The sequence below is a fragment of the Melospiza melodia genome, chromosome 24 (genome assembly GCF_035770615.1).
Source record: "Melospiza melodia melodia isolate bMelMel2 chromosome 24, bMelMel2.pri, whole genome shotgun sequence".
NCBI lineage: Eukaryota > Metazoa > Chordata > Aves > Passeriformes > Passerellidae > Melospiza > Melospiza melodia.
Window position 1 is genome coordinate 4,915,041 of NC_086217.1, and position 27,896 is coordinate 4,942,936.

The 27,896-nt window shown below is 53.9% G+C and overlaps 1 protein-coding gene across 4 annotated transcripts in view; it reads right to left on the reverse strand.

Moving 5' to 3' along the window:
• SEPTIN9 (septin 9) overlaps nt 1-27,896 on the reverse strand; it is a 160,773-nt gene that overhangs the window by 16,463 nt on the left and 116,414 nt on the right. For all 4 annotated transcript variants that reach the window (XM_063175466.1, XM_063175469.1, XM_063175468.1 and 1 more), the window contains one exon: nt 2,494-2,685. In XM_063175466.1, coding sequence (XP_063031536.1) covers nt 2,494-2,685 — 192 coding nt within the window. The remainder of the gene's footprint in view (nt 1-2,493; nt 2,686-27,896) is intronic.

The following is a 27,896-nucleotide window of genomic DNA, read 5'->3' on the forward strand; positions in this document are numbered from 1 at the left end:
TGCACCACTGCTCACCATTAAATGGGAGAGGGAAAGAGGGGAAGTGACACACTGGGGACAGGTGAAATCAGGGTGACACACTGCCAGAGTGGGTCTCTTTGTGTCTGTCCAAGCTGCTGCAGCTGCACTGCTGGAAAGGGACCAGAGGTGAGAGCCACCAGCAGCCAGGATGTGATGCCCCATTGGCACCACAGGCACAGGGTGACCTCACTGAGCCACACTGGGGTGCAGCTGGGGACCCTAAGGCTGTGACACAGGCAGCTGAGCACAGGGCAGAGCTCCCTTCCATCAGCCCTGGTGTGCAGCCCACTGCCTTTCCCACAGCTGGAATCCAGTGGGAAAATCACAGCTGAGCCTGGCCACCTCTGCTCTCCTTCCAGCTGCTTTGCACAGAAAACTGAATGCAAAATTTGTGCTTTGGGGTTGGGATTTTTAAAAGTTCAGACATTCCTCTTCATCTCTGCAACTTCAGAGGACAAGGGACTAAGCTGACCACAGCCTGCAGCCCCCTCTCAGCTCTGGCTGGGATTGTGAAACCCTTTTGAATGGGAACCTTGCTACAGTGGGGTTTTCACAAAGCCCCATCACAGGGACACAGTGAGGAGTGACCACAATGGCAGTGATGCTCAGTCCTCAACTCCCTCCTGTAAGACAGAGATTGGATCAATTCCAGCTCAAGGACTCACAGTTGAGGCTGGATGGGTGTGATGGAGCTAAATCTATCCCTAGGAGGCACAGCAGGATGAGGGCTGGCAGCTGCCCCTGCCCCGAGGTGCTGCTCCTCCTGCATCTTCTGGGAGGGCCAGAGCTCCACTTGTTTATGCTGCCCTGAATTCCCAGCCTGTAAACAGCCAGCCCAGCTCCTGCCAAGGGCAGAACAATGTTTTCCAGGCACGCTGCAGCACAGGCCTCCATACCACACACAGTGCTGCCAAGGCAGAGCTGCTCCTGAACATCCCTCCCCATCTGCACAGCACACTGCTGAGATGCTGAGGCAGCACAGTCTGCTCCTGGAGGGATGGGAGCCTCCTCCAGCAGGAAAATGGGAGCTCAGCACAGGTAATCTCTCTTTCAGGCTCCCAGGACCAGTGCAGTGATTCCTCTGTTTGCAGCAGAGGTGTTTCTTAACACACCTCCCAAGAACTGGTTCTGGTTTTTTGGAAGCTTTCTCCACGGCCTCAGGTCAATTGTAGTGCTCTTTTGAGGGTCTGGGCCTTTTAACACAGAAAGTCTAAAATTCCCAGCATGCAGGGTTCTGACAGTCATGCACTGACCAACCTTGCTGTGATCACCCAGCCCAGGGAACCTTCCCTGCAGAGGGAATGAAAGTATCACAAGGGAAAGGCTGAGCACCCACAGAGCTTGCTGAAATCTTTAACAGAATTAGCAAAAACTCTGGATCAGACCCCTCCACAACCCCAGGCATGTCCATCACACCTGCAGCCTTACACAGCTCCTCCCAAGAGGACAAGGGATGGTGAGGCCCCATCACCACACCATGGTCACTGCCTGGGATTTACTCCCCACATGCCCCTGCAGCTCCCCTGGCAGACACAGGCAGGGAGAGCTGCCACCTAACCAGCCCAGCCCCAGGGAGCACAAGCTCACACAAGGGCTCCATAGCACCAGGTCAGATATTAAAAGCTGGAAAAGAGCAGAAAAGCCTCATTTCTTTTCCCTTTTCCCCTTGGCTGGTGTCCCACAGTGCCTGCCCAGATCTCCAGCATTTTGCAGGTCAGTGGCTGTGCCATCCCTGGTTTTGGGGGCTTGGGAGCTGCAGGAGCACAGACCCTGAAGCTGCAGCCAGAGCAGCAGTGATGCAGCCAGTGTCATTAGCCCAGGAGAGCTAACAAGCAGGAGCTTGTGGGCAGCAGGATTTGGGCACACAAGCCTCCAGCCCTCCCTCCTTGCATGTGGACACTCCCTGGGACACCATGCAGGTCCCTAAAGAAGCCAAATGACAGAGCTATGCAAACCCCTCCTGCTGCTCTTCATTTCCATCAGTAAATCACTGCTTTTGGCATTTCTTCCCTGGTACTTGTAGCAGGGCTGCCTGAATACAAAAAAAAAAAAAAAATCCCAAACAGGAATTTTACCCAAATTGCTGGAGGTACCAGCAGGGATGAGGGTTCTGGAATAGCAGCAGCAGTGCAGCCCCTTGAGCCCTTAAATCTGCCTCTGACAGCTCAAACCAGGGCAGGACTTCCAGGAGAGCTGTCCAGGGAGCTCTTGTGAGCCCTGACGAGGCTCCTTCCTCTGAAAGCCCCTCGAGGTGCTTTCCTCTGGGATGTGCTATGGACAATGCACCCCAAGATGCAGGAGGATGAGGACCACGTCACATAGACAACTTTAACCCCAGCTGACCCCAGGCTAGCTCCTTGAGAGCAGGGTTTGCTGACTGCCAAGGCAGAGCCCCCAGCGCTGCTCCTGAGGAGGCTCCAAAGGGGACAAACATTGTGGTGGCACAATGACAGCACAGGGGGAACAACTCACCCACAACCATGATGTTGAACTCGAAGCCCTGTTTCATGGCTTTCCTCCTCAGCTGCTCCAGGATGGCATCGATGCCCACGTAGCCGAAGTCGGCAGCCGGCTTGTCCGGCCGCGCCGGCGCCGCCTGCCTGGGGCCGGCATCGCGCGCAGCGTCCGTCATGGCGGGAGCGGGGCTGGGAACGGCCTCTGCACCTGGGGGGACACACAGCCTGCTCACACATGCTGCTCCTGCCGCCTCAGCTTCTAGATTTTAGAGCTTTTGTATTTTTCCGATTCTCTGTTGATTTAGTGTGTGGGTCTGGGCTTTATATGAGGGGATGGTGAGCTCTGTGCACAGAGCAGAGAGACAAAACAATTCCTGCTCCAGCTGGGCACCAAGGACAAATGATCCAAATCTCAGCCCAAGAGCACAAACACCGTGGGCTGGAGAGAGAAAAACCAGGATGGGACTTCATCAGCTAAAGATGTAATTGGACAATTAACTCCAACATGCAAATGGACCAGAATGTATAACCCCAACCCTAACGCTAACCCCATGGCCAGTCATCTGTCGCAGACATCTTTCATGAAAATCCTTTCCTTAGGATTTTTCCTCCTGACAAGCTGAGAGGCCTCAGGAACAAAATGTAAACGTTGATTATCTGCTGCTGTGGAATGCAACAGGTGGGTCTGTGATTGGTCCATGTTGGATGCTTCTAATTAATGGCCAATCACAGCCCAGCTTGCTCAGACACAGATCCCAAGCCACAAACCTTTGTTATCATTCTTTGCTATTCTATTCTTAGCCAGCCTTCTGATCAAATCCTTTCTTTTATTCTTTTAGTGTAGTTTCAATGTAATATATATGACAAAATAATAAATCAAGCCTTTTGAGACATGGAGTCAGCTCCTTGTCTCTTCCCTGAACCCCTGTGAACACTGTCACAGTCATCCATTTTGGGTTCATCTGGGGTGTAGCCCTGGCTGGGTCTTGTACTGCCCAAAATGGATCCATTAAAACCTTCCAATAAATCCCTGCTTTATTCTTTAGCTCTGTCTAGCCTCTGTCCTAGGTCAGCCTTCACAAGGAATCACAGGAGCTGCATCCAAAGCAGGAGTAAAGCACGTGCAGAGACTCACGGTACCAGCAGGCTGGGTGGGAGGAGGAGTGTGGGATTTTCCTCCACAATAATTACATTAAATTTGGGAATTTCTCTCTCTGTTTACTGTTTTCACTTGATCCCTCCCCACTCCACCAAAGCTGGCACAGCAAAGGGATGCTGCTGTGGGGGTGTGAGCAGGACCCAGCACCCAGAAAATCCTCACTCCATGTCTGGGAGTGACAAATGCTTTTTACCCTGTGCCCAGGCAATGCTGTTAAAGTCTGGCAGACCTACACATCCCACTCCTCCACAGCCCTGTGCACACTGCTGGTGTGACCAGCTCAGCCACGTTCTGGGGGGAGCTGGCTGGCTCCGCAGACACAGGCAGACCTTGGCATGCACTGCCACGTGCCCTCCTCGAGCTGCAGCTGACGCAGATCAGAGCCTGCCGGCCCTGGCTTGTGGAAAACCCAACACATTTGCATCAAGACAAGCTGTGCCAGACAACACCCACGCAGCCACGGAGCTCCTGTGCTCTCACTCTCATTCTGTCCATATCTGCTCAGAAAGCCAAAGCCTTCAGCTTCCCTCTGAGACAGGCTGCCTGTCTCCTCTACAAGATGCTCCAGCCTAACAAAGTCCTTCAGGAGAAGCAAATTTAACACTACTGCCTCAGCCGACAGCTTTTCAAGAAAAAACAGGGGATTATCTATTCCTTGGCAGGAGCACTGGCTGCTGGGAAGGACAAAGCCCCCCATTTCTCCCGGGGAATGTGGCCTTGTCCCCTGCCAGCCCCAGCTGCTCTGCATCACTCACAGCAAATATCCCAAAGGCAGAGTGAGCACAAGATCAGCCCAGTCCCCTGCAAGCTCCTGGAGGCATCAGCCCCATGCAGGCACAGAGAGGGAGGTTTTTAGGAAAACACACTTCTAAGAGCCCTCCCCACCCCAGGCTGCTGCTGCTCACTGCCTGGGTCCTGCAGCCACCAGCCTAAATGAACATTATGTTGTTGCTCAATGTTTTGCAATGATTATTTATTATTCTTTAATCATTTATTATTATGAATGAAAACATTATTATTTGCAAAGTCCTCACCCCTCCAGACAGCGATACAGCTCTCAGCTCATCTCACACCATGTATTCCTGGCCTTTGATGATGTGCTGCCTGCTTTTCTCTCCCTCCCTCTCTCTGTAGGAGAGTGGCTGGGCCAAAGGGGCTCCTCCAAACACAAGCCCATCATCCCTTTTCCTCTGGCCATCTCAGACTGGACCCTGCTGGGGTCTGTGAGGTGGAACCACACTCTTCCTGCAAGCACAGCACACTTCCACATGCTTAATATAGGCCAAGCAGAAAAAAAAAAAAAAAAAAAAAAAAAAAAAGAAAGAAAAAACAAACCTAGAAATAATCCCAAAGACTGTTGGGTCACTTTGAACACTTTTTTCCAAACCTCAGTCCCAGCTGAGCATTACTCACAGAGCTTCTAGACAGCAAAAATGCTGTCCCTGAGAGGCATGGGAGCATCCCAATCCTCCTGGGAACCCTGCACAGCTGGAGCTGCACTGCCATGGGAGCAGGGATCCTGCACAGCTGGAACTGCACTGCCATGGGAGCAGGAATCCTGCACAGCTGGAGCTGCACTGCCATGGGAGCAGGGATCCTGCACAGCTGGAACTGCACTGCCATGGGAGCAGGAACATTGCACAGCTGGAGCTGCACTGCCATGGGAGCAGGAACCCTGCACAGCTGGAACTGCACTGCCATGGGAGCAGGAACCCTGCACAGCTGGAGCTGCACTGCCATGGGAGCAGGGATCCTGCACAGCTGGAGCTGCACTGCCATGGGAGCAGGGATCCTGCACAGCTGGAGCTGCACTGCCATGGGAGCAGGAACCCAGCACAGCTGGAGCTGCACTGCCATGGGAGCAGGAACCCTGCACAGCTGGAACTGCACTGCCATGGGAGCAGGAACCCTGCACAGCTGGAACTGCACTGCCATGGGAGCAGGAATCCTGCACAGCTGGAACTGCACTGCCATGGGAGCAGGGATCCTGCACAGCTCGAACTGCACTGCCATGGGAGCAGGGATCCTGCACAGCTGGAGCTGCACTGCCATGGGAGAAGGAACATTGCACAGCTGGAACTGCACTGCCATGGGAGAAGGAACATTGCACAGCTGGAGCTGCACTGCCATGGGAGCAGGGATCCTGCACAGCTGGAACTGCACTGCCACACTGCCCCTCACAAAGTCACCCAGCCCAGTGTGCCCAAGGCCTCACCACAAATCCCAAATTAGCCCCATTCCAAAATGGCGAGGCCAAAAGTAGCAAAAAAAAAAAAAAAAATCCCTGCAAAACATTAAAAATAACCCCAACAAAATGACAAGTTAATCATGTGGAAAATATGCTGCCACCAGCAGCAACACTGGGTTATGCAATGGGTTCAACTCCTCCAGGCACCACTTGTGTGCACAGGACAGCCCCAAGGATGGGACAGCAAACTGGGACATTGGGCAGGTAAGGTGCAGAGAAACTAAGAAATTAAATAGAGCAGAAAGCCACCCTCCACTTGATAAAAGCCAGGAGCATCTCCAGCACTTCAAGGAGCTGTTGGTAGCATGCAGAGGGGTTGACCTGTCCCTGGCAGGGGCATGTGCAGGAAAACTGTCCCCAGATCAGGGAGCAGACACTCCTCACCAAACTGCCCTCAGGGGGAAGAGAAGGGCTCAGGGCTCACCAGGCTCCAGCCACACCAAAGGCACAGGAAAAGTAGCACCCCTGGCAGGACAGCCCATGTGCTCCAGCTAGTCTGTGGGGAACTGTGATTTAAAGCACCTGGGTCCTGATTAGGATAAAATACAATATAATCGGTATATTGCAGCTAGGAGTGTCTGCAGGACAGCAGGGATGCAAAGCCACCAACGCCCCAGCAGCACCAGCAAACTCCCAAGGGAAATGCCACAACTCAAATGTGCAATTTTTTCTTTTTTTCAGCTTCCCAGAACTGAGATGGTCTTTTCTTAGCAAGAACTCCAGTGTCACACTCAGCTCCAAGGGGTTGTGGCAGCAGAAGGAGGGTGCAGCCACAGCACAGGGCCAGTCAGTGGCACACAGGGATCAGTCAATGGCACACAGGGATGCTGTGCTGGGTGGCAGGGAGCATTCCCAGGAGACTTGTCTAAAAAATAAAGGTCTTAAAAATAAATTGGACCTGAGCAGTGGATGCCTGGGATGCATCGTGGGCACATCCTGGATTTGTGTGACCTGCTGTGCTCTGAGGGGAGAATGTCAAATCTTTGGTGCTGTCAGAGCCAGCGTCACCAGACTGACCCTTCTGGAGCACTGCAAGGAGGGATGGGTTAACAAACACCCCATTACTGCCTGGAGTCCCTGGCAAGAGCAGGACCTGACCTCACATGATTCCCCACTGTCACCTTAACCCAACTGTTGTCCCTCACACAAGGGGCCATCACTTCTCTGATGGGGCAGAGAGCTCAGAGCCTGCAGCTCTCTCCCACTAAAGTGTTCCTGGACAAACATCAAGCACATGGCAACAAGTGCTTGTGCCCTATTTAGACCTTCCCTGCCAGGGAAACTCTGTTCAGGTGGGCTCAGGAGATGTGGAGATGGCCAGGGCAGCGCTGCACCAAGCAGGGACAGAGCCAGAGCTCCAGCTCGGGCACGGCTGACTCAGGACAGCTGCTCCAAAGTTGATTTTGCCAAAGGCTCGGGGCTGTTGCTCTGTAATTGATGCATGTCAGACACGAGCCAAAGGCAACATCTGTGAAGCAGCAGATGAAAGCCACCCCGCGGGTAGGGAAGCCCCTGGGAGCCCCCCAGGGACCCTCCTGCTCCTCCAGCCAGCTGGATGCTGTGTGCTGTGGGATGGGCTTGGCCAGGGGCTGCTGGAGCTGCTGGGCTGGTGCCACGAGGCTGCCACAGCCCAGGACACTGCAGGCAGGGCAGGCAAGGACAGCCATGGGCTGCCCCAAAACCCCAGAGCCAGGGGCTGCTAATCCTCCCTGAGGGTCTGGACAGGGATCTGCAGGAGACTGGGCTGCACTGCAGACACACGAGGGTTAAAGCACCCTCAAAGAGGCTGAACTGGGAATGTCTCACCCACCCCAGGTCCTGGCTGAAGCCAGCAGCTCCATGCTGTGCTGGTGAGCTGGGAGAGCAGAGCTGGTCACAGACCTGGTGCTCAGTGGCTGCACAGAGGAATCAGAGAGAAGCCAGGAGGCTGCACCTCTGCCATGGCCTCCCATGAACACATCCAAACCACCTCACACTCTAGGGATGCACACACAATCAATGGCTAAATGGCAACGTGTGTGTGGGGAGTAAATCCAGGACACACCCTTTGGATGCTGGAACAACAAGCACTGGCCACCTTTCAATGATGCTGCAACCAGTTCTGCACAGCTACAAGCACCCAGAAGAGCAGGACACTGTGGATAACTTCCCTTCATCCAAGAGAAGCTGGAAATACCATGGGCTTCCAGACTTGTGGGATGGGTTTATGCAAACACAGAGAGCAGTGAACAGTGGTGTAACAAGGTGTGAAAGCACAGCCTACCAAGCTGAGTATCCACAGTGTTTTCCAGGAGAAGTGTGAATCACCCTAATCTTTCTTGGAGAGAAAGATTAAGGTGATTCAGCCAGTAGGGTGTCACAGAGACATCTGGAGCTCCAAAGAGAGAATCTCCAGCTCCTGGTTAAGAACAGCTGGCTGTGGGGACTGCAGCACGTGCGGCCTCCAGGGCCTCTCCCCCTGGCACACTGAGCCAGTGACCACAGGCTGTGGAAACGGATCCAGCCTGCGGAGGAGGTGGCAGAGACACAGCTCTCCCTTCCTGGGGGATGGAGGAGTCTCAGCAAAGCCAGGACTGGATGTAATCCCAGCATGGCCCAGGCACTGCTGGTGTTTTTCAGCTGCCACAGGGATCCCCTGGTGCTGAAGGTCCCTGCTGGATGTGTGGGTGCCAGGGAATGTGAGGCACAGCTCCCTCCAAAGCAGAGGTGGCTCAGCCTGGCACAAAGAGCCAGTGCCACAGACCCCTGCAGCACCAAACTGTACCTAATTAATAATAATTCCTATTATTCAGCTGCAATCACCAGCACCTGGCTGGCATTGCCAGACCCAAGCTGAGTCTGTCCCCTGCATCCCTGAGAACTGGGCTGCAGAGTCTGTCCCCTGCATCCCTGAGCACTGGGCTGCAGTTTCAGGCTGGCCACCAGCCCAGGCCCATCTACCAACGAGTTTGTTTCTTTCTCAGCTTGCATTTTCACCTGGGTGCCTACAAACACCACTCAGAAACAGCACAGTGTGCTTAACTCCTCCTCATTAACCAAACCTACCCAAGAGCTGTCAGAGAGGTGGCCAGATGCCTCCTGAGCACACAGGATGCTGCAGGCTTGAAGACTTTTATTCATGTGGGGAATAAACCTGTTTCAGAGTTTTTAAAAGTTTTTAAAAGGAGGCAGTGGTTCTTGCTGTGGTGTGAGGGCCTCCACAGGCGACCAGCCCTGAGCCACAAGTCAGGGGCACACACATCACACGCGGGTCGAGCTGTGCCCTCCAGCCACGTGCGCTTCCGTCCTCGCTCACTGTGTGCTTCCCCTCCTGCTCCGGAAACTCAGCAGTCCCCTGCCCTCTGCAGCTCAACCCTCCTGGCTCTTTTGTTTACAAGAGATGGGTGCTCCCCATCACTGCTTCCCTTCCTATCTCAAAGCCCCCGGCTGCTGCAGGCTCTGCTCAGCGTTTCTGGGCTGGGATGCAGGAGCCCATTCCAGGGGTTGAAGCTCCACAAGTTCAAACTGCTGCCCCTGGCTCCTGGATGTGGGGTGAGGCTGACCACCACCCTGCCCTGCTTGGACGGACACATGTGCTCCCCATCACTGCTTCCCTTCCCATCTTAAACCCCCCGGCTGCTGCAGGTTTCTGGGGTTTCTGGGCTGCGATGCAGGAGCCCATCCCAGGGGTCGAAGCTCCACAAGCTCGAACTGCTGCCCCTGGCTCCTGGATGTGGGGTGAGGCTGACCACCAGGCTGACCACCGCCCTGCCCGGGTTGGACACGTGTGCAGCACAACCCACAGTCTGACATTCTCATTCCTCCAACCACGTGAGACAGCAGCTCTAAACCATTTTAAAAACATGTAAAGAGTTGTTAGGTTGTTTTCCTCCACGTTTAAAAAGGAGGAGATTATCAGGAACAACCCCAAGTCTCAGCTTGGGCATGCAGAGATCTCTGGCCATGCTGCCCCACAGATCACCCTCTGTAAGGAGCTTCTTCTCCTGGAGCTGGAGCAAGGCTGACCCCAGAGCAGCCCTCCCTCACTGGGAGCACCCCATTGAGAGGAACCTTCCTGCACTCAGATCTCAGCAGAAGCTGCTCCATCAACAAGCCCCATGTAGCCCACTCAAGTGGCCAGCACAGCCCTTGCTCCCTGAAGACAGGCTCAGGGTGCCTGTGCCCACAAGGGTCCAAAAACACCCACAAAACTGATTCCATGAGGATGGGATCCACTCACTCCCACCCCTGTCCACCCAGCCTGGACAATGGTACTGAGCTCAGGAGGGACACAGGGACCCTCCCCAGCCCGCAGCCAAGGGACAGCACCCTTCACTCCTATCACCAGTGCTCTACAGAGCTCTGTGCTGTGTAAACAAAGAGCCAGGCAGCGATCCCCAAACTCAGCTTGTCCAGACAGCGCTGCAGAAGGAATGAGCGGGGCCAAGCCCCAGGAATGGGCACCGGGCACGGCCGAGTGTGCCCAGTGTGCCCCGAGCCCCCGGGCTGCCCTCGGGACTGATGCCCCCGGCCCACGAGGCACCGACGGCAGCCACGGCAGAAAAAGGAGCAAACCAGAGGGATCCACATCTCGGGGCTGCAGCTCAGCTTTTTTTATTCCCCTTTTTAATTTTTTTTCCCGCTCGGTTTTGTTCTTTGACGGGCAGGGTAGAATGGATTTTTATTTAATTTCTTTGTTTGTTTCTGTTGTTGTCTTTCTTTACCAAAGGCAGCTGCGCCCCAGACGCCCCGCGAGCCCTTCAGCGGGGGCAGCAGCCGGAGCAGGGCAGGGGACAAGGGGGACCCCTCAGGGGCAGGGCAGGGGACCAGGGGGTGCCCTCAGGGGCAGGGCAGGGGACCAGGGGGTGCCCTCCAGGCAGGGCAGGGTTTGATCTATTGATCTGCAGGGCTCCCGGACAATGCCGGCAGCGCGGCCAGGCGGTGCCGAGCCGCGGCCTCTCCTGAGGGGCACGGCGGCGCCTGAAGGGGCCGAGGCCCGAGCCCCCCGCAGCACCCGCTGCCCTCACCCCGGGCATGCCCTGCCCCGGCCGGGAAGCCCCACACTGCCCGCCGAGAGAACCGCGGCACTCACCCCCTGCTCTCTCAAGCCCTTTCCCCGGGATAATTCACCCCCCAAACAAACGTTTCCCCACCACCATAATTCCCCCTGCGCTGCCCCACGGAGCCCCCGCCCCCGGGCAGCGGAGACTCACCCGCGGCGGCGGCGGCGGCTCCGGCAGCCGGTGGCTCCCGCTTCCTCCCGCGCTGTCCTCCGCCTCCTCCCCCATCGCCCTTCCTCCTCCTCCTCCTCCTCCCCCATCACCCTGCCTCCTCCCCCTGCAGCCCGGCCCGGGGGGATGGAGCCTCTCTTCCCGGGAAGTTGCTTCGCCCCCAGGCGGTTTCCATCCCCCCGCCGCTCCGGGCCCGGCCCGGCCCAGAGGGGCCCGCAAGGGGTGAGAGCAACGAGAGTTCGGGGGCTCGTCCCACCCCGGCTCCACGCAGGAGATGCGGGGAAACTTCCACGGCAAAGAGACTTCCATGGCAAAGAGAAACTTCCACGGCAAAGAGAGAGGCTGGGGCAAGCGGGGCAGCGCCATTCCAAGAGGAGCCCACTTCGACCAGGGTCTCATCCACATCCCCATCCCAGGGAAGCCTTTTGCTGCCCAGCATCCCGAAATCCTCCAGCAGAGCCCCAGGGCAGCCGCGGGTGGGTGTGAGTGCTGCGAGCGTGGGCTCACTTTGCTCTGCAGCTGCATCTCACATCTGGCAGGACAAGATGTCAACCCACCCCCACGGGCATGGCTGCTCTCTAAAATGATGTCAGTGAAGCTGAATGAAGAAATGAGCTGCCTCCACAACTCCTTCCTGCCTTATACCTTGATCAGAGAATGTCCCAGCCCTCTCCCAGCAGCAGGAGGGAAGCTGGGCTGCACCACTTGTCCCTGCTTCCTCCAACGCACACCCTGGTGCGGGGTGACGTCCCCTCTGTGATGTCCAGCAGTGCTGTTGGGACTCTCTCCTGTCACAGCCAAGGTGAAGCCAACCCCCTTCTTTTGGGTCTGACACCTTACTTTGCCCTACCCCATGACCTCCGGACTTTCTCCCTGCACTTCCCAGATTCACATTCCCAAAGAAAGGCCTGCAGGTGATGAAAGAGTTAAGACAGATGTGCACATCTGCACTTTTCAACACCCAAAGGACTCCCGTTCCCACGAACAGCCCCTGCACAGCCTGCAAGCCCAGGGCCAGTACTTGCACTTCCTTTTGGACCAGCTACCAGCATCACCAGCCTCTGCCACACTCCTGCACTTGATGCCAGCCCTGCCACCTGTGCCAGTGGCACCACAGCCACCCCTGCTCTGTCTCTTGCCCAGGACTAGTACTTGTACTCCCTTTTGGACCTGTCACCAGCCTCTGCCACACTCCTGCACTTAATGCCAGCCTTGCCACCTGTATCAGTGGCACCACATCCACTGCTCTGTCTCCTGCCTGTGCTAGTGTGGCTGTCACCTTCCCTCTCTGTTTCTGCACCACCAGCAGTGGCAAATCTTCCTCCACCCAGCACAGACCCCTCTACCAGGCTGGCAGCAGCCCTCCCCACCACACTGGGCTGGCAGCACCCCTCCTGTGATGCCCAGCAAGGCTGGCACAGCCTGCTCTACAAATTATGAATGCTGAGGGGGGGACAAGACCCACATCCCTCACTTCAGCAAGCACCAAAAACAGCAATTTCTGAGAAACCTTCACCCAGCACCCAGACAGGAAACCCAGCCTCAATCTGCTTATGCTGCAGCTGCATGCAGATTTCTGCCAGATTACACCACTTTTTATGACTTATTAAAGTTCTAACCCCTATCAATGGGCATTAGTGTTTTAATCTCTCTAATCTCCAGGGAAATCCAATGCTAGATGCCAAACCAGGCTTGCCCCAGTAGCAGCTGGGTCTGTTTGCAAGTCACTCCAGCCTTGTTTTAGCTGGTGAAAGGCAGGAAAAGGCTGTGCTGAGCTCACTCAGGTGCTGAGCTTGCACAAAGAGTCAAGGGAGGATCTCAGGTGTGATGGTTTCCTGTCCCTGTCATTAAGCTGGCCACATCTGTGGCTGTGCAGAGTTAAGCATCAGCACAGGGGTTCACGTGCCCAAAGTGAGAGCAGCAAAGGGGTGAACACAGCGGGCTCAGCCACGTGAACCAACTCCTCACCCCTCTGAGTTAATTTTTCATTTTTGTCAGATTGAAATCATGGGCATACTTTAGTCTTGCTTGTGAGGGAATAAAAATAAAAAAAAGAGCTAGAAATAGGAAAGCTCTCCCCATGGTCACTGAAGCTCTGCAAAGGCATTTCACAGAAACACAAACTGGTTTTCTTGAAAGGGACCTTAAAGAGCACCTCATTCCAATCATGGGCAGGGACACCTTCCCCTGGTCCAACCCAGCCTTGGACACTTCCAGAGATGTGGCAGCCACAGCTTCTCTGCACAACCCCTGCCAGGACCTCACCACCCCCAGGGAAAAAAAAATTAGGGCACATGGGAACTCAACACTGTGTACAAGTTGTTTCCCAGATGAATTAACAAAAAAATATTTTGTTTCAGCTCCTATCTCCTCCTCCCCAGGAGCAGCAGGTGGTGAGCCAGCAGCTCAGAAGGACAACAAAGTGTCATCCTTGGCCTCACAGCAAGTGCAGCAGGGCTTTGGGAGCACTGCTGGTCCCCAGGATGGCTTTGGGGACTTTGGGGTGTTTGCACATAGGAGGCACTCGCAGAGTGACAAACTCCTATAAGAACAAATCCCAGAGTTTGTCTGAGATTTGCTCAGAAGGACAACAGTGTCATCCTTGGCCTCACAGCAAGTGCAGCAGGGCTTTGGAAGCACTTCTGGTCTTGATTCCTGGATGGCTCTTGGGGACTTTGAGGTGTTTGCACACAGGAGGCACTCGCAGAGTGACAAACTCCTGTAAGAACAAATCCCAGACAAACTCTGGGATTTGTTCTTACAGGAGCATCTCCATTCCTGAGAAGAGATCAGGGCCCTGCCTGTGCCTCTCCCCCTGCTCATTCCTGGCTCTGAGCACAGGCAGGACTGACAGGCAGAGGAAGGAAGCAGCTCCCAGTGCAGATCAGCTGGAGAGGGATTAAGTGACTCGCCCAGGGTCACACACAAATCTCACAGCAGAGCCAAGAACTGGATCCAAATCCCCTAATTAGGGGCTTTAAAAATCACAAACTCATTGTTCTTCTCTTAGAAAAACCTCATAATCAGAGTTAGGAGCAATTCTAACAAGGCCTATTGCTGTTGTAAGTTGTATCAAGGGATTTGAACTAACTACAGATCCAGCTTTTAGTCTTGCAACTAATCTGAAATGTTGAGGAAGATTCCTGTCTGGCTAACACAATCCAATCTGTTCTGCTGTGTGGGACATCCCTGACAGTGAAAGCAGGTCCCCATGTCACAGCCACACTGTGCAGGGCTGGTAGGATTCACGGGAGAACACTCAGGGGTACACCAACGAGGGTTTCAACAGTCCCTGAGTTTTGGGGACAATCCCAACCCCAGTCCTTTGCAGCAGTGCCCAGCAGTGGGGCTGTCCCCAGCAGCCCTCCTCTGTGCCAGGCAATGCTCTGTCTTCATCCAACCACAAATCCCCAGCTGTGAGGAATAACCAAGATGTGCGAATGAAGGCAGCTTCACCAGCACTACCCAGCCTGTGGGCAGAGCTGCTAACAAATCCCCTTCATCCCAAGCTGCCCAGCTCCTGAGAAAACATCAAATCCCTTGGGCACAGGCAGAACAAGCATGACATGTTCTCTCCAGGAATGCTGAATTTCCAATTTTACTGCACCTCAGCAAGTCCCAGTTAAAAGTGCACTGTTAGGGCTTAGGAAATAATTTTAATTCTTTCAATATTGCTGCAATGCTGATTACCTGCCAGTCCCCAGTGACTGTGACAGACAGATGGAAATTCTGCCAGCTATATTTATAATCTCAGATCAATAGCAGAATGAAAATCACATCCAGAGACCTTGGTAGAGCACCATCAACTCAGTGGAAAGTAGCATGACCGAGAAAAGGACACAAGCTTGCAGATCACAAGACCAAAAGTTAATTCTTTTTAGCACTGAAAGAGACACCATCACCTCTAACAGGAACAGAAAGGATCCCTCAGTGCCAGGAATGGCTAAAAATGACCCCAAAGGTTTTGTAAGAGCCTGAGTGCAGATCTGCAATATTGCCACTCAGGGAGGGCTCTGGCAGGTAGCCATCACGGTCCCTTCAGCATGGGCAGGGTAACTCCCACAACATCTCTGAGACCCACAGATCAATTTCCCCCCTTCTGGCTGTAGTGAACTCCCAAGTCCATGGATCCTGCAGGTTTTGTTCTTTTGGTGGCTGAGCAGCCCGTATCAGACACACCTCTGCAGGTATCCCACCAGCTCCTTCATGAAAGCAGCTCTTTGGTGGCTTAAATCTCCCTGGAGAGAGACAGAGGGGAGTGGAGCAGCAGAACAAGGGGTGCAGGCACTGCCAGGAGCACCCAGAGCCCTCCAGAGCTCAGGGAATCCTGAGGCAGCACAGGGAGCAGCCACCCCTCCATGCCTGGCCCCATCACTGCCCCATGGCTGTTCTGCTGAACCCAGGAGTGCCCCAGCTTCCACCACACCAAAACCCAGAGTCTGCTCCATCTGGACATCTCCAGGCCTGTCCCACTGTCCAGGAAGGAAGGAAGGAATTGTTTCACACGCTGTCACCAGCCATCACATGCAGCTGGCACTGTCCTTGGTGTGAGTCACCCTGTCCCTGGGGAGAGGCTGTGCCTCGGTTCCTGGTGTCACATCCCAGCAGTGTCCCTGCAGCAGCCTCCCTCCCTCTGGCACATTCCTCCTGCAGAGGATCTGCAGGCAGGAGATCCTCACTGTGCTTCAGCAATCCAGCATTTTCCAAAAGGGAGCAGGCTCTGCTAGGAAGGCACTCCACAGTCACAAACATTGGAAAAAGAAAGAGCCCCAGGAAGGAAAGAACCCCAAGAAAGAACCCCATTCCTCCCAGATTCCTTTTCCCTCACAGGGAGCACTGGTTGGAGCACTGCCCTGCTGGTTTGGACAGACCCAGAGCACATTCAGCATCTCTGCCACGGCCTCAGCTCTGAGCACAGGTTTTGCTCAGCAGGGTCAAGTCTGCCTTGGCACCAAAACGCTGCTGCTCAAATCCCTGGGCCAGCTCTGCAGATGGCACAGCCCAACCATGCCCAAGGAAACACACTTGGCTGCTTAGGAGCAATCCTCACCCCTCCTCCTCCTCATCAAGTGCATGATCTGTTCCCCCAGACACCCCCACAGATTATCACAAAGGACAAATGATCCCCAAAAGGGGTAAAGCAAACTCTGCACCTCACTCCACCAAAGCCCTGTATCCTGCCCTGTGGAGAGAGGGGAGCAGATGGAGCCTACACAGAGCTCACACACCAAGGAGCCCCTCAGACAGCCCCACCACCACTTCTGCTCCTCTCACCACCAGCAGCATGGGCAAAGCAGACCCAGCAGCAGGGGCAAAGGATGAGTTTGGTGAAAATAAATCACCTTTGCAAAGGAAAACAGCAGAGAGTGAAAAAATTGACTGCCTGAGTCACCCCAAACTTGTTCAAGTAGTTTAAATCGTTTCACCCCAAAGTGGCATCTCCTCTCTAGATGGGGACATGCCCAGGCAGTGACATCCTTGGGGGTCACAGCAACCCCCTGGCACAAACCAAGCTGCAAAGAAGCTGCTGGGGTGCCCTAACAGTCCCTGCAGCCCATGTGCAGGGATACACGTCCCTGCAAGCTGCACATAATGGGCCCTTCTCCATCCTTTGTCTGCTGCCCCTTTAGAAACCTATAAACGTTCAGAGGTAAAGAAAAAAGAATTTAGGGCATCCTAAGCCTGAAAAGAAGGAAAACTCCATTCAAGCTGCCTGGCTGTCTCCTGCAGCTTAATTAATAACAACCCATCCCCAGCAAGCTGCTGCAGCGCCAGCTGTCTCCTCGCATGGAGGTGCCTTGCCTGGAAGAATAGTGCTTTGTGTTTTGATGGGAAAAGGTCAGGAGGATGGGGGGGAGGAGGAGCAGGGCTGGGAGGGAAATGTGTTGCCTCCTTGCAGTTCCCAACGCTGGGAGAGAGCCCTGCTCGGTGCCCATCTGCTGCTGGCTCAGCTCTGGGAGGGGGTGGCACCCCTCCATCACCTGGGGGTGATCATGTCCTAAAACTCAGCAGGGACAGGGGGAACACAGGGAGAATTCTGTGGGCTGCACTCCCCCCACTGCTGGGAGGCCTGGGCAGCTCCTGGTGCCACTTTGACACAGTCCAGGACCCCCTCTGGGGAAATCCCTGCTCTGCTCTTATCAGGAGGCTCCCTGATAACAGCACAGATCAGGCTGCAGGGAGCCAGCACTGTGTCCCCCTGGCAGCGTTTCCAGGCCACCAGAAAGGGACATTTCCTGCTACCATTTGGCTTTTGAATAAACAAACAAACCAAGCCAGGCTCACAGCAGCAGTGGATGGATCCAAGGTGATGCAACAATGCAGCACAGTGAGCGTGACAGTGGTCACAAGGGTTGCAGGATGAAGAGAGAGGCGAGAATGTTGACCTCATGTTCAGAAGGCTTGATTTATTAGTTTTTGATATATATATATATTACATTATGACTATACTAAAAGAAATAGAAGGAAAGTTCTCAGAAGCTAGCTAAGCTAAGAATAGAAAAGAATGAATAACAAAGGTCTGTCTCAGCAGAGAGCGAGAACAGCTCTGCCGTGAGTGGTCAGTAAATCCAAACATCCACAGGAGACCAATCACAGATTCACCTGTTGCATTCCACAGCAGCAGATAACCATTGTTTACACTTTTTTGCTGAAACTTCTCAGCTTCAGCAGGAAAAATCCTAACAAAAGGATTTTCATGAAAAGATGTCTGTGACACAGTGAGGAAAAAAGTAAAATAGACCCAGGTTTGGTGTGTGAGATGCCCACAGGCACCAGACTGAAACCACCTTCATTTCTGCTTGGCCACAGAACCCAGCACTGAGTACCAAACCAAGGCACCTCCTCGGATCGTGGGCACCACAGCCAGGGACTCCTGGGATACCTATGGATGCTCTCTGCCTGGTTATCCAGCCTTCCAGCTCTCCTGGAACAGTGCTGCTCCTGCCCCAGCCCAGTGCCACACTAAGCTGGGCACTGGTGCCCAGGGAGCAGCCCTGATATGGTCTGTGCCCTCCAAGGAGCACACAGGCAGCTCTGTGCTCTGCCAGCTGGCCTGGCCTCTGCTCTCACTGTCACTTTGGCCCCCTCCTTCTGTCACCCATGTCCCTCTGTGCCATCCAGGCAGCCTGGGTGCCACTGCACCTCTGGTGCCAGTGCAGGACTGGGGTGCAAAGTCCCATCCATTTATCTTGGTGAGTAAAGAGAGACTAAAAATGGCAAAGAAAGGCAGTGGGAAACAGCATTTGGGAAGGTCCCTGTCCCACAGACACGTCCCCTAGCCCGGCACCAAGGCTTTGCACTCCATCCCCAGCTGGGCAGGGGAAGGACACAGCCCACAGGGCCCCCACAGTGCTTCCACCCCAGGAAAAGGTCCCTGTTGCTTAGCAAAGGGCCATTCATCACCAAGACTGGGTGGGATGACAAAGGGTTAACCCACTGCAGCTGGGCCAGAAATACCATCCAGGACAAAGAGAGACTTCATGTCACCCACACTGCAGGGAGAAAAAGGGGCCTTAATCCGATTCCCAAAGAAAATGTGGCTTTTACAGCCCCGCCTGAGCAGGGCCCTCCAGCAAGTTCTGCATCTACAGCAAGAGTTAACCCAGTCTGAGCTTGAGAAGGGGCCAGAAAATAGGAAAGGAAATCACTTTTCCACAAGTTTGTGAGAAGGGAGAGCTGGGTGGAGGCGGCTGGAGCCAGGCAGCGTCCCTGCAGCAGGACCACGGGGACATGGATGTGTCAGCCTGGAAAATCTGATGGCCCCAAAGCAACCCCAGGACAGCCAGACCTGGACAGTGGTTTCAGGGCATTCATCAGGGCCTGGAGAAAGCAACACTGCTGATTTCCCACCAGCTGCTAGAGATCACAGTGAGGAACCTGTGAGCACCCCAGCACTGCCTGGCATTTTGGGGATGATAAGGATGAGCCAGCAGAGATTTTTCAGAGCATTTTTTCAGAACTCTGCCTTGTCCCCATGAGGACAGGGACCTCAGAGAACAAAGCTGGGAGGCAGACAGCGCTCACACCCTCTAGATGTGCACAAACTCTCTCTGCCTTTGCCTGGGCACACATCCCACAGTGCCACGTCCCTGCCCCAGTCACAGCTGAGTCCCTGTGCCAAGTGGGGTTTGCCAGCCTGGCCCCTCTACCCTGTTACCTTGGAATGCTACATGCCCACTCCCCTCCCGATTTTTGGACAGACACTTCTAGGATGCCATTGAGCTGTACTTGCAAGATTAACTCGTTCATTCCCATTTTGGTGATCAATTCTTAACAAACAAGTTCGCTTTACTGTACCCTACTCCCCAAAGCCTGACAAATTTGGAGGATAAACGAAATAAAGTCCAGTTGAATTCAGCCATGAGATCACAGCACCCAGCAGGCTCAAACCCAGGAGATCCAGCCTTCCCTTTCCCCTGTGCTGGAGCAAAGCTCAGACACGTTACCCAAGGAGCAGCAGCTCTGACAGGGCCATAAGGAAATCACAGCATTTAAAACCACAGGCTATAAAAATTCCACCGTGCTCAGAGAAGGGAAGTCTGGATTCCCCATGGAGAGGCGTCCAGGAACCGCTGCTGCCGGGTCATTGGCCACCAGGCCATCAGAGCCTGCCACATGTGCATACCTCAGGCTGTGGCCAGAGGGGATGTGCTGAGGGGCTCTGGGGTCAAACACATTCAAACCCCACCACAGAGCCACCCATGAGCCCCACAGGCATTTTGATCTCAACATGGGAAGTCATGGATGGCAACAGCATGGGAGAGGTCAGAGCTCCTAGGGATAGCACAGCCCTCCGTGTACTCCAAACTTCTTTTATTTATCTGTTGTGACAGGTCCTGATCTGCACTCAGGATGCCCTTACAGCAGGGCACACAGCCTGGACAGCTGTGCTCCTCCTGGATGCTGTATCCTGCAGTCTGGAATCACACCTGGACAAGGCAGCAGAGCTTAGGGGTTCACACATAATCACAATTCTTGCTTTTTTTTTCCATTTCTACCTTGTCTCAAAACCAAAGCTCAGTGTTGCATGCACACACAAATGCCCCACTGCCTGGCTCACCTATCTCCCAGGGAAATTTAGTCCACCAACCAAGAGTCATTAATCAGCACCAGGAAACTCTCAGCCAGCACATGTCCAAGAGCAGCACAAAATCCCCTCCCACCCCAGAGCTGCAGCACCAGTCTGCTCCCTCCGCCGCACCCACCATCCACAGCAGCAGGGATTCAACAAAATTCAGCAACTTTAACCCAAAACTTGCCTGGTGCTATGGGAGGCTGCTCCTGCACTCCTCTGCTCCGTGTGTTGCTGTGAGCTGACCCTGGGAAGCAGCAGCAGCAAGCCCAGGGTGCTGTGCAGAGCACAAAGCTGCTCAGCTCGTGGATGGCTGGATAGCCGTGGCTCCAAAGCAGGGTTTGGGGGAGAGATGGAATGACCTGCTATTTACAGAAGGGTGGACACAACACCCATGAAATCACCAAGAAATCCAAGATAAACAGCTCAGTGTGAGCTGGGAGTCACAGCACAGGGCAGCAGCACCAGCCCCATTGGAGCCCAGCTGCTGCCCTGGCCCAGATCTGCTCTGGCAGAGCTGAGATCGTCTCAGCCCTGAATACGTCAGCCCAGATCCATCCCGGATGCTCCTTCCCTAAATGAAGTGTGGTCACACTGGGATGGATATAAAAAGCCTTGCCTGAAATCCTCTGGCATAAAGCCTTTCCTGCAGCCCTGGCTGCTTCCAAGGGCTGTTTGACAGGGAGATATTGGGATACAGAGGGGAGAAATTGGGATACAGAGGGAAAGAGCAGTTCCTGGGGGTTCACACTGACACAGCCCTGGCTGCCATGCCCAGCACCCCCATCCTCTGCCAGACTAAGGCAAGAGGGAAAAACTCTGTGCTTGGCAAGTCCAGGTGATCCCACTGCATCATCTAAATATCCATGTCACAGCCACTGGGCAAACAGTCAGGCTGCAGAAGACATTCAAGGCTGCAGAAGGGCCATTCAAATTATTAAAAAAAAAATAAAGAAAAAGGAAAACAAAAAGTGAGGCTTGGAGCTAGGCTGGTTTGCAGAGCTCCAGGACTGTGACACAGCACAGAAAAACTGTGGGGACACAGTGGCACTGGAGCATGGCGTGACCCGGCTGCCACCCCCAGGCCCCAGGGAGCACCGAGCCTCTGTGTCCCCCCTGTCCCAAACCCCACTGCAGGGACCCCCAGCTCTATTCCCTGAACCCCACTGGGGACCTCCAGCCTGATTCTCCAAACTCCACTGTGGACCCCCAGCCCCATTCCCCAAACCTCACTGGGGACTCCCAGCCCCATTCCCTGAACCCCACTGGGGACCCCCATCTCTGTTTTCTCAACCCCACTGTGGGGACCCCCAGCCCCATTCCCTGAACATTGGGGACCCCCAGCCCCATTCCCCAAACCCCACTGGGGACCCCCAGCCCCATTCCCTGAACCCCACTGCAGGGGACCCCCAGCCCCATTCCCTGAACACTGGGGACCCCCAGCTCCGTTCCCCAAACCCCACTGGGGACCCCCAGCCCCATTCCCTGAACCCCACTGGGGACCCCCAGCCCCATTCCCCAAACCCCACTGGGGACCCCCAGCCCCGTTCCCTGAACCCCACTGGGGACCCCCAGCCCCATTCCCTGAACCCCACTGGGGACCCCCAGCCCCATTCCCTGAACCCCATTGTGGGGACCCCCAGCCCCGTTCCCCAAACCCCACTGCGGGGACCCCCAGCCCCGTTCCCCAAACCCCACTGGGGACCCCCAGCCCCATTCCCCAAACTCCACTGTTCGGGCTGGGGCAGGATGGGCAAGAGAAGGGGGGAGCAGGAGCTGTTTTTGGGGAGCGTTTCCCACACAGGCACTGAGAGGCACAGAAAAGGGCAGGCACAGGAGCCCTGCACCCACCAGGGCACACAGGGATGCTCAGGAGCTGGGTGTTCATCAGGACCATCAAATACCAGGAAGTTCCTTTTACACATCAGTTCACAGCCAATTTCCAGAGCAGAAACCAAGGAGTGAGGCTGCCCTGGGCTGCCAGGCCTCCCTTCCATCACCAGATGTCACAGGAATGCATTTGCCAAAAGCAACCTGAGAGCAGCTGCAGCAGCCCCACATGTGCCAGCCTGGGGAGGCTGAGCAGCCCTTCCCACCTGCTAAAGGCAGAGGCTCTGCTCTGTGACACTCACTGCAGCTCAAAGGTCACAGGCCCAAAGGGGTTTGAGGTTTTCAGCTCTGCAGGATGCAGCTCTCATGTCTGACACCCTCCTGAAGCTGAGAGCAGAGAGTGCTGCTGACTACAGCCTGTTCTTGGGGGCCCAGGTCCCCCCACACCCCACGAGAACCTTGGGAATCTCTCAACCATCAGTGACATTTTTGAACCTGAAGAGAAAGCGTTGAGGGCTTTAGGACTCCAGATGCAGAGTTTGGGACCATTCGAGCAAAAGCTGTGGTGGAAACTTATTTTCTAGAAACTTATTTTCTATTACCTGCACAGATGCAAACCACACCTGACCCCTCCAGCTGGGGCAGGGCCCCCAAACTCAGCAGGGACCCCAGCACAGGCAGCACCCTCCCCTTCCCAGGGCTGCTTCTCACCTCAGGGCTGCAGCAGCTGGCTGAGCATGGCCCATCTGCATCAGGGGCCCATTCTGCTGCCCCAGGGAACCCCCACCTCTGGTGCCACCCCGTGTCACCCCCAGGACCTGATGCCACCCCCCTGTCCCACTCTCTGCCTGTTCAGGTGGTGCAGAGGCTCAGCCCAGCACATCCCATCCCACAGGGAGCCTGAGCAGTGGCAGAGCCACCTCCCTCAGCACAGGCCATGACAAATCATTCCCCTGTGACAACGCCTGCATCACATCCCTGGGATTTCCCCCCTGCTAAACCACTGCTCTGTTCTTCCCCTGCTTACCCTTCAAACCCCCACACAGCCATTGCACAGCCCCATTCAGCTTCCCCACCCCACAGATCCCCACTGGCACAGCTGTGGAGACCCCAGCACAGCTCTTGCCACTGATTTTTACTGCCTGAGGCTGGGCAGGACTCAAGCAGAGACTTACTCAGCCAAGGATGATGATGAGGAGGATGATGCACACTGCCCAGCGCCCACGAGAGCCAAGGATGCTTCAGCACCTATTTCAGCTGCTGCCCCACAGAGCCTCCCCCCAGCTTCTGAAATTCCCTTCTCAATTCCCTTGGAAAAGGTCTCACAAAGCAGATCCCTCCTGGCTCTCTGCCTCCCTCCCCAGCAGACATGAAAAGCACTCGAGTTTCTCCCCGGGTAAAAGCCTCCAACATCAAAGGCACCACACAAGAGTTGTCTCCCCCCCATTCCTCCCAGGCACCAGTGCTGGGGCTGCCTCCCTTGAAAGCACAGCAACCTCAGTGGTTGAGGCACCAACTGTGCTGAAAACACAGTTTTGATTTTTTTTTTCTGAGGTTTTTTTTTTTTTTTCTTTCTGTCTTTTTTTTTTTTTTTTTTTTTTTTTTTTTTCATTTTTTAAGTCAGCCACAAACTGGAGAACTTGGGGGCAAATCTGGGCCAAGCTCTCCTTTGGGGGCAACACAGCCAGCGTGGTCTGGTGGGGTTTTACCCACTGTCTGCTGTGTGGTCACTCCAGAAAAAGGGGAGCAAAAATATCCCTTGTGCCAGCCCTGCCTGCTCATTGCCCAACACTAAAGGAAGTATCCTGAAGCAAAACCACAAACACCCTCCAAGTGAGCAGATTCCCATGGATTTCTCAGCAGCCTCTGCAGCTCCTGTCCCCGCTCTGCAAAACTGAAACAACCTTGGTAGATGGGTATCTACATCTTCACCCTGCTTGGTGAAGCACTTTGATATCTGCACAGCAAAGCAGGGCAAGGCAGGGGTGTTTACCTCCCTGGAAACAGGGAGCAGCTTTTACACCCAAACCAACAAAATTCCAGGGCAGAGGGAGCAGTTGCAGATGCAGCAGGAACAGACACAGATTCCAAAAAAAGAGGAGGACTTAGAAAATAGCTTCAAACACCACTGGGATTTCAAAAACTCCTAGGAGCACATGGTTTCTTGGCCTGTTTCAGAGAGTTCCTCATCCCTCCATCCCACACAGCAGTTGCTCCTGCCAGATCACTGCCTGCCCGGGAATGCTGGGTTCATTTTATTGCTGGAGCATGGAAACAAGCCTGGTTTGCAGGGGGGAGGTGGGAGGGCTCTGCTGTTTAACACTTGGCTGTGTTCATGCTGTGATTAATATCACCCAACACACAGATACCAGATGTGCTTGGGGCAGGCTGCAGCGTATCCTAAATTGCACCAAGATGGAATTTTTGGGCAATTTTCAGGGAGTGCTGAGGGCAGGCACTGATGGGAGAGCAGAGATTTACACAGATAGGCAAGTAAAGAGAATTCTGTGGGGTTATGGCACTGGTCATAACCCCTGGGCCAGCTACAATGCCATGGGCTGTGCTTATGATCAGCACCTTGTCATTTGGGGGCAATTACTCCAATCCCCATCCATCTGTGGGTCTGATTTCCACATGCTCACAGCAAAAACCACTTCAGTTTTACCCCTGCTTCTGCTGATCTCATGGAACTTTAGCTCCAGGAAGGAATTGCTGGTTCAGGAGCAGCAAACACTGATAAGGTTGGACCTCTCCATGCTGCTTCCCACTGCAAACCCACTCCTAAGCAAATCCATCAGCAGCTTCTCCCCACCCCGATGGGGAGGAGTGCCCTGGGGTCACCTACATGGGTGTCCCTTTAATTAGAACCAAATCCTGGAGCAGCACTGGAGATTCATTCCAGCTTTGTGGAGGCCACACACTGCCCTGATGGAAGCTGACCTGGAGCAGGGCTGGGGGCAGGGTGGTGTGGGGCTCTGCCCCATGGCCTGTCCCTGTCCAGTGTGACACAACCCAACACTTCTCCAGGATGGGGAGCCCCTGGCTGTGCCAAGCAGCCACAGAGCAGCAAAATCCCTCAGGAGCTCCACTGAGGGACCCAACCAGCAAACATGATTTGCTGACCCCTCCAAGTAAGGAGGGGATCTGCTGGAATACCTTCAGCATGTCAGAACTGTGTGATGCCCCAAACCCTCATCATGGAACTTCAGAAACCTCTCTTCTCTGGGCAGGGCTCCCTCCTGCTGATCCCACCCATGGTGAGCTCCAAAAATGAGTTCAGGCCGTGCCTGGACCTGCTGGTTTTCACTTTTCCTCTTTGCCCAGGTTTGGGAGCTGAGCTTTGGGTCATTCTCACCTCCCCCAGACCAGGTCAGCCCCACCCAGAGGTGCCCAGCTGTGCTCCACACCCCATTTCAGTAGCTCTGGGTGCTGCTGATGACATGGCAGCACCAGTGTCACCAGGGCTGTCCCACGGGACACAAACCCGAGAACAAAGAGAGGGTCCAGGGCAGAGAAAACAGCACTAGTTTGGCTGTGTCTTCTGAAAAGAAGCAACAAACCAGAGCATTTCTACTCCCTGAAACTCCATGGACCTGCTTGCTGCCAGCAGGGAAAATGTGGGAGCCTGTCTGTCTGTCTGTCCTGGCAGGACCTGGGCGTGAGAAATCCCAGATTCTGCTTTCCACAGGGCAGCCTTTGTGCTTCTGCTGAAATGGTGAGGTCTGCTTGGCACCTAAAGCCTGGTTTGGGGGTTCAGCAGGGCAGGAGGGAGGGACAAGTCTCTGCAGGCTCCCAGCTATGGCTACAGAGGGTTTCACCAAGTGAAGCATCTCTCTGTTCCTCCTCCGTTTTTTCCCACCACGGGCCCGTGCTGTGCATGCAAAACCAGCCCTGAGCTGTGAATTTACACGCAGAAACCAAAAGTAAAAGATCTCCATTATTCACTTCTGTGAGCAAAGGTTAAATCCTACCAAATACATCAGCTTTTGTGGACAGGACGAGCGTTTGGCAGGCAGCAGGAAGGAACAGGAACGTGGGAATTCCTCCTACGACTTGGCAACAGCCTCTTCCCCCAGCACGGGAGCTCTCTGGGGTCTGCTCAGCCTCTGCCAAGCTAAGAAAGCCCCTCATTCAAGCACTCAGCAATCTCACAGGACATCCTGTAGCTCAAGGAGTTGTTTAAATGAGGGCCTGGATGGATTCAAGCTGCCTAATTGTTGGAGAGAGCAATAGGAAATACTCCTTAGAAGATTGCAGAAAATAGATAGATAGATAGATAGATAGATAGATAGATAGATAGATAGATAGATAGATAGATAGATAGATAGATAGATAGATAGATAGATAGATATGATTGATAGACAGATAGATAGACAGATAGATAGATAGATAGATAGATAGATAGATAGATAGATAGATAGATAGATAGATAGATAGATAGAAGGATGGATGGATAGATAGATCAGATGGATTGAATTGATAGATATAGAGATAGATAGATAGATAGATAGATAGATAGATAGATAGATAGATAGATAGATAGATATGATTGATAGATAGACAGAAGGATGGATGGATGGATGGATGGATGGATGGATGGATGGATGGATGGATGGATGGATGGATGGATGGATGGATGGATGGATGGATGGAAAGATAGATTAGATGGATTGGATTTATAGATATAGATAGACAGATAGATAGATAGATAGATAGATAGATAGATAGATAGATAGATAGATAGATAGATAACTCAGTAATCTCACAGGACATCCTGTAGCTCAAGGAGTTGTTTAAATGAGGGCCTGGATGGATTCAAGCTGCCTAATTGTTGGAGAGAGCAATAGGAAATACTCCTTAGAAGATTGCAGAAGATAGATAGATAGATAGATAGATAGATAGATAGATAGATAGATAGATAGATAGATGATTGATAGATAGAAGGATGGATGGATGGATGGATGGATGGATGGATGGATGGATGGATGGATGGATGGATGGATGGATGGATGCATGGAAAGATAGATTAGATGGATTGGATTGAGATAGATAGACAGATAGATAGATAGATAGATAGATAGATAGATAGATAGATAGATAGATAGATAGATAGATAGATCGATCTAAGAACCAATATTTGAGAGATGTTTTGGGGCAGACCTGCACCACAATCACACCAAGTGGGGAAGGAAGCACTCAGCACCCAGGTCTCCAGCACCATCCACCCTGCAGGGCATTACAGGGACTGGGACCAGCACTCAGACCAAGGGCAGTGTCCACACACACATGATAGAAGCATTTGCTGGGGAAGTGGAGAGACCTGAATTAGAAGCTGCTGCAGCAGCTCTCAAAGGAATATCAGGAACCATCACAGGAGTTGCTGGGGCAGCCACCTCCAGGAAATCTGCCTCCCAGACACATCCCAGAGGAACCAGGACAGCCCCACTGCCTCCCAAACACATCCCAGAGGAACCAGGACAGCCCCACTGCCCCCCAAACACATCCCAAAGGAACCAGGACAGCCCCACTGCCCCCCAAACACATCCCAGAGGAACCTGGACAGCCCCACTGCCCCCCAGCTCTGCTCAGAGCCTCCTCCCCAGCCCAAGGATCTGAGATAAAGGCAGAGGCTCTGCTCTGTGACACTCACTGCAGCTCAAAGGTCACAGGCCCCAAAGAGGTTTGAGGTTTTCAGCTCTGCAGGATTCAGCTCTCATGTCTGACACCCTCCTGAAGCTGAGAGCAGAGAGTGCTGCTGACTACAGCCTGTTCTTGGGGGCCCCGGTCCCCCCACACCCCACGAGAACCTTGGGAATCTCTCAACCATCAGTGACATTTTTGAACCTGAAGAGAAAGCGTTGAGGGCTTTAGGACCCCACATCCAGAGTTTGGGACCATT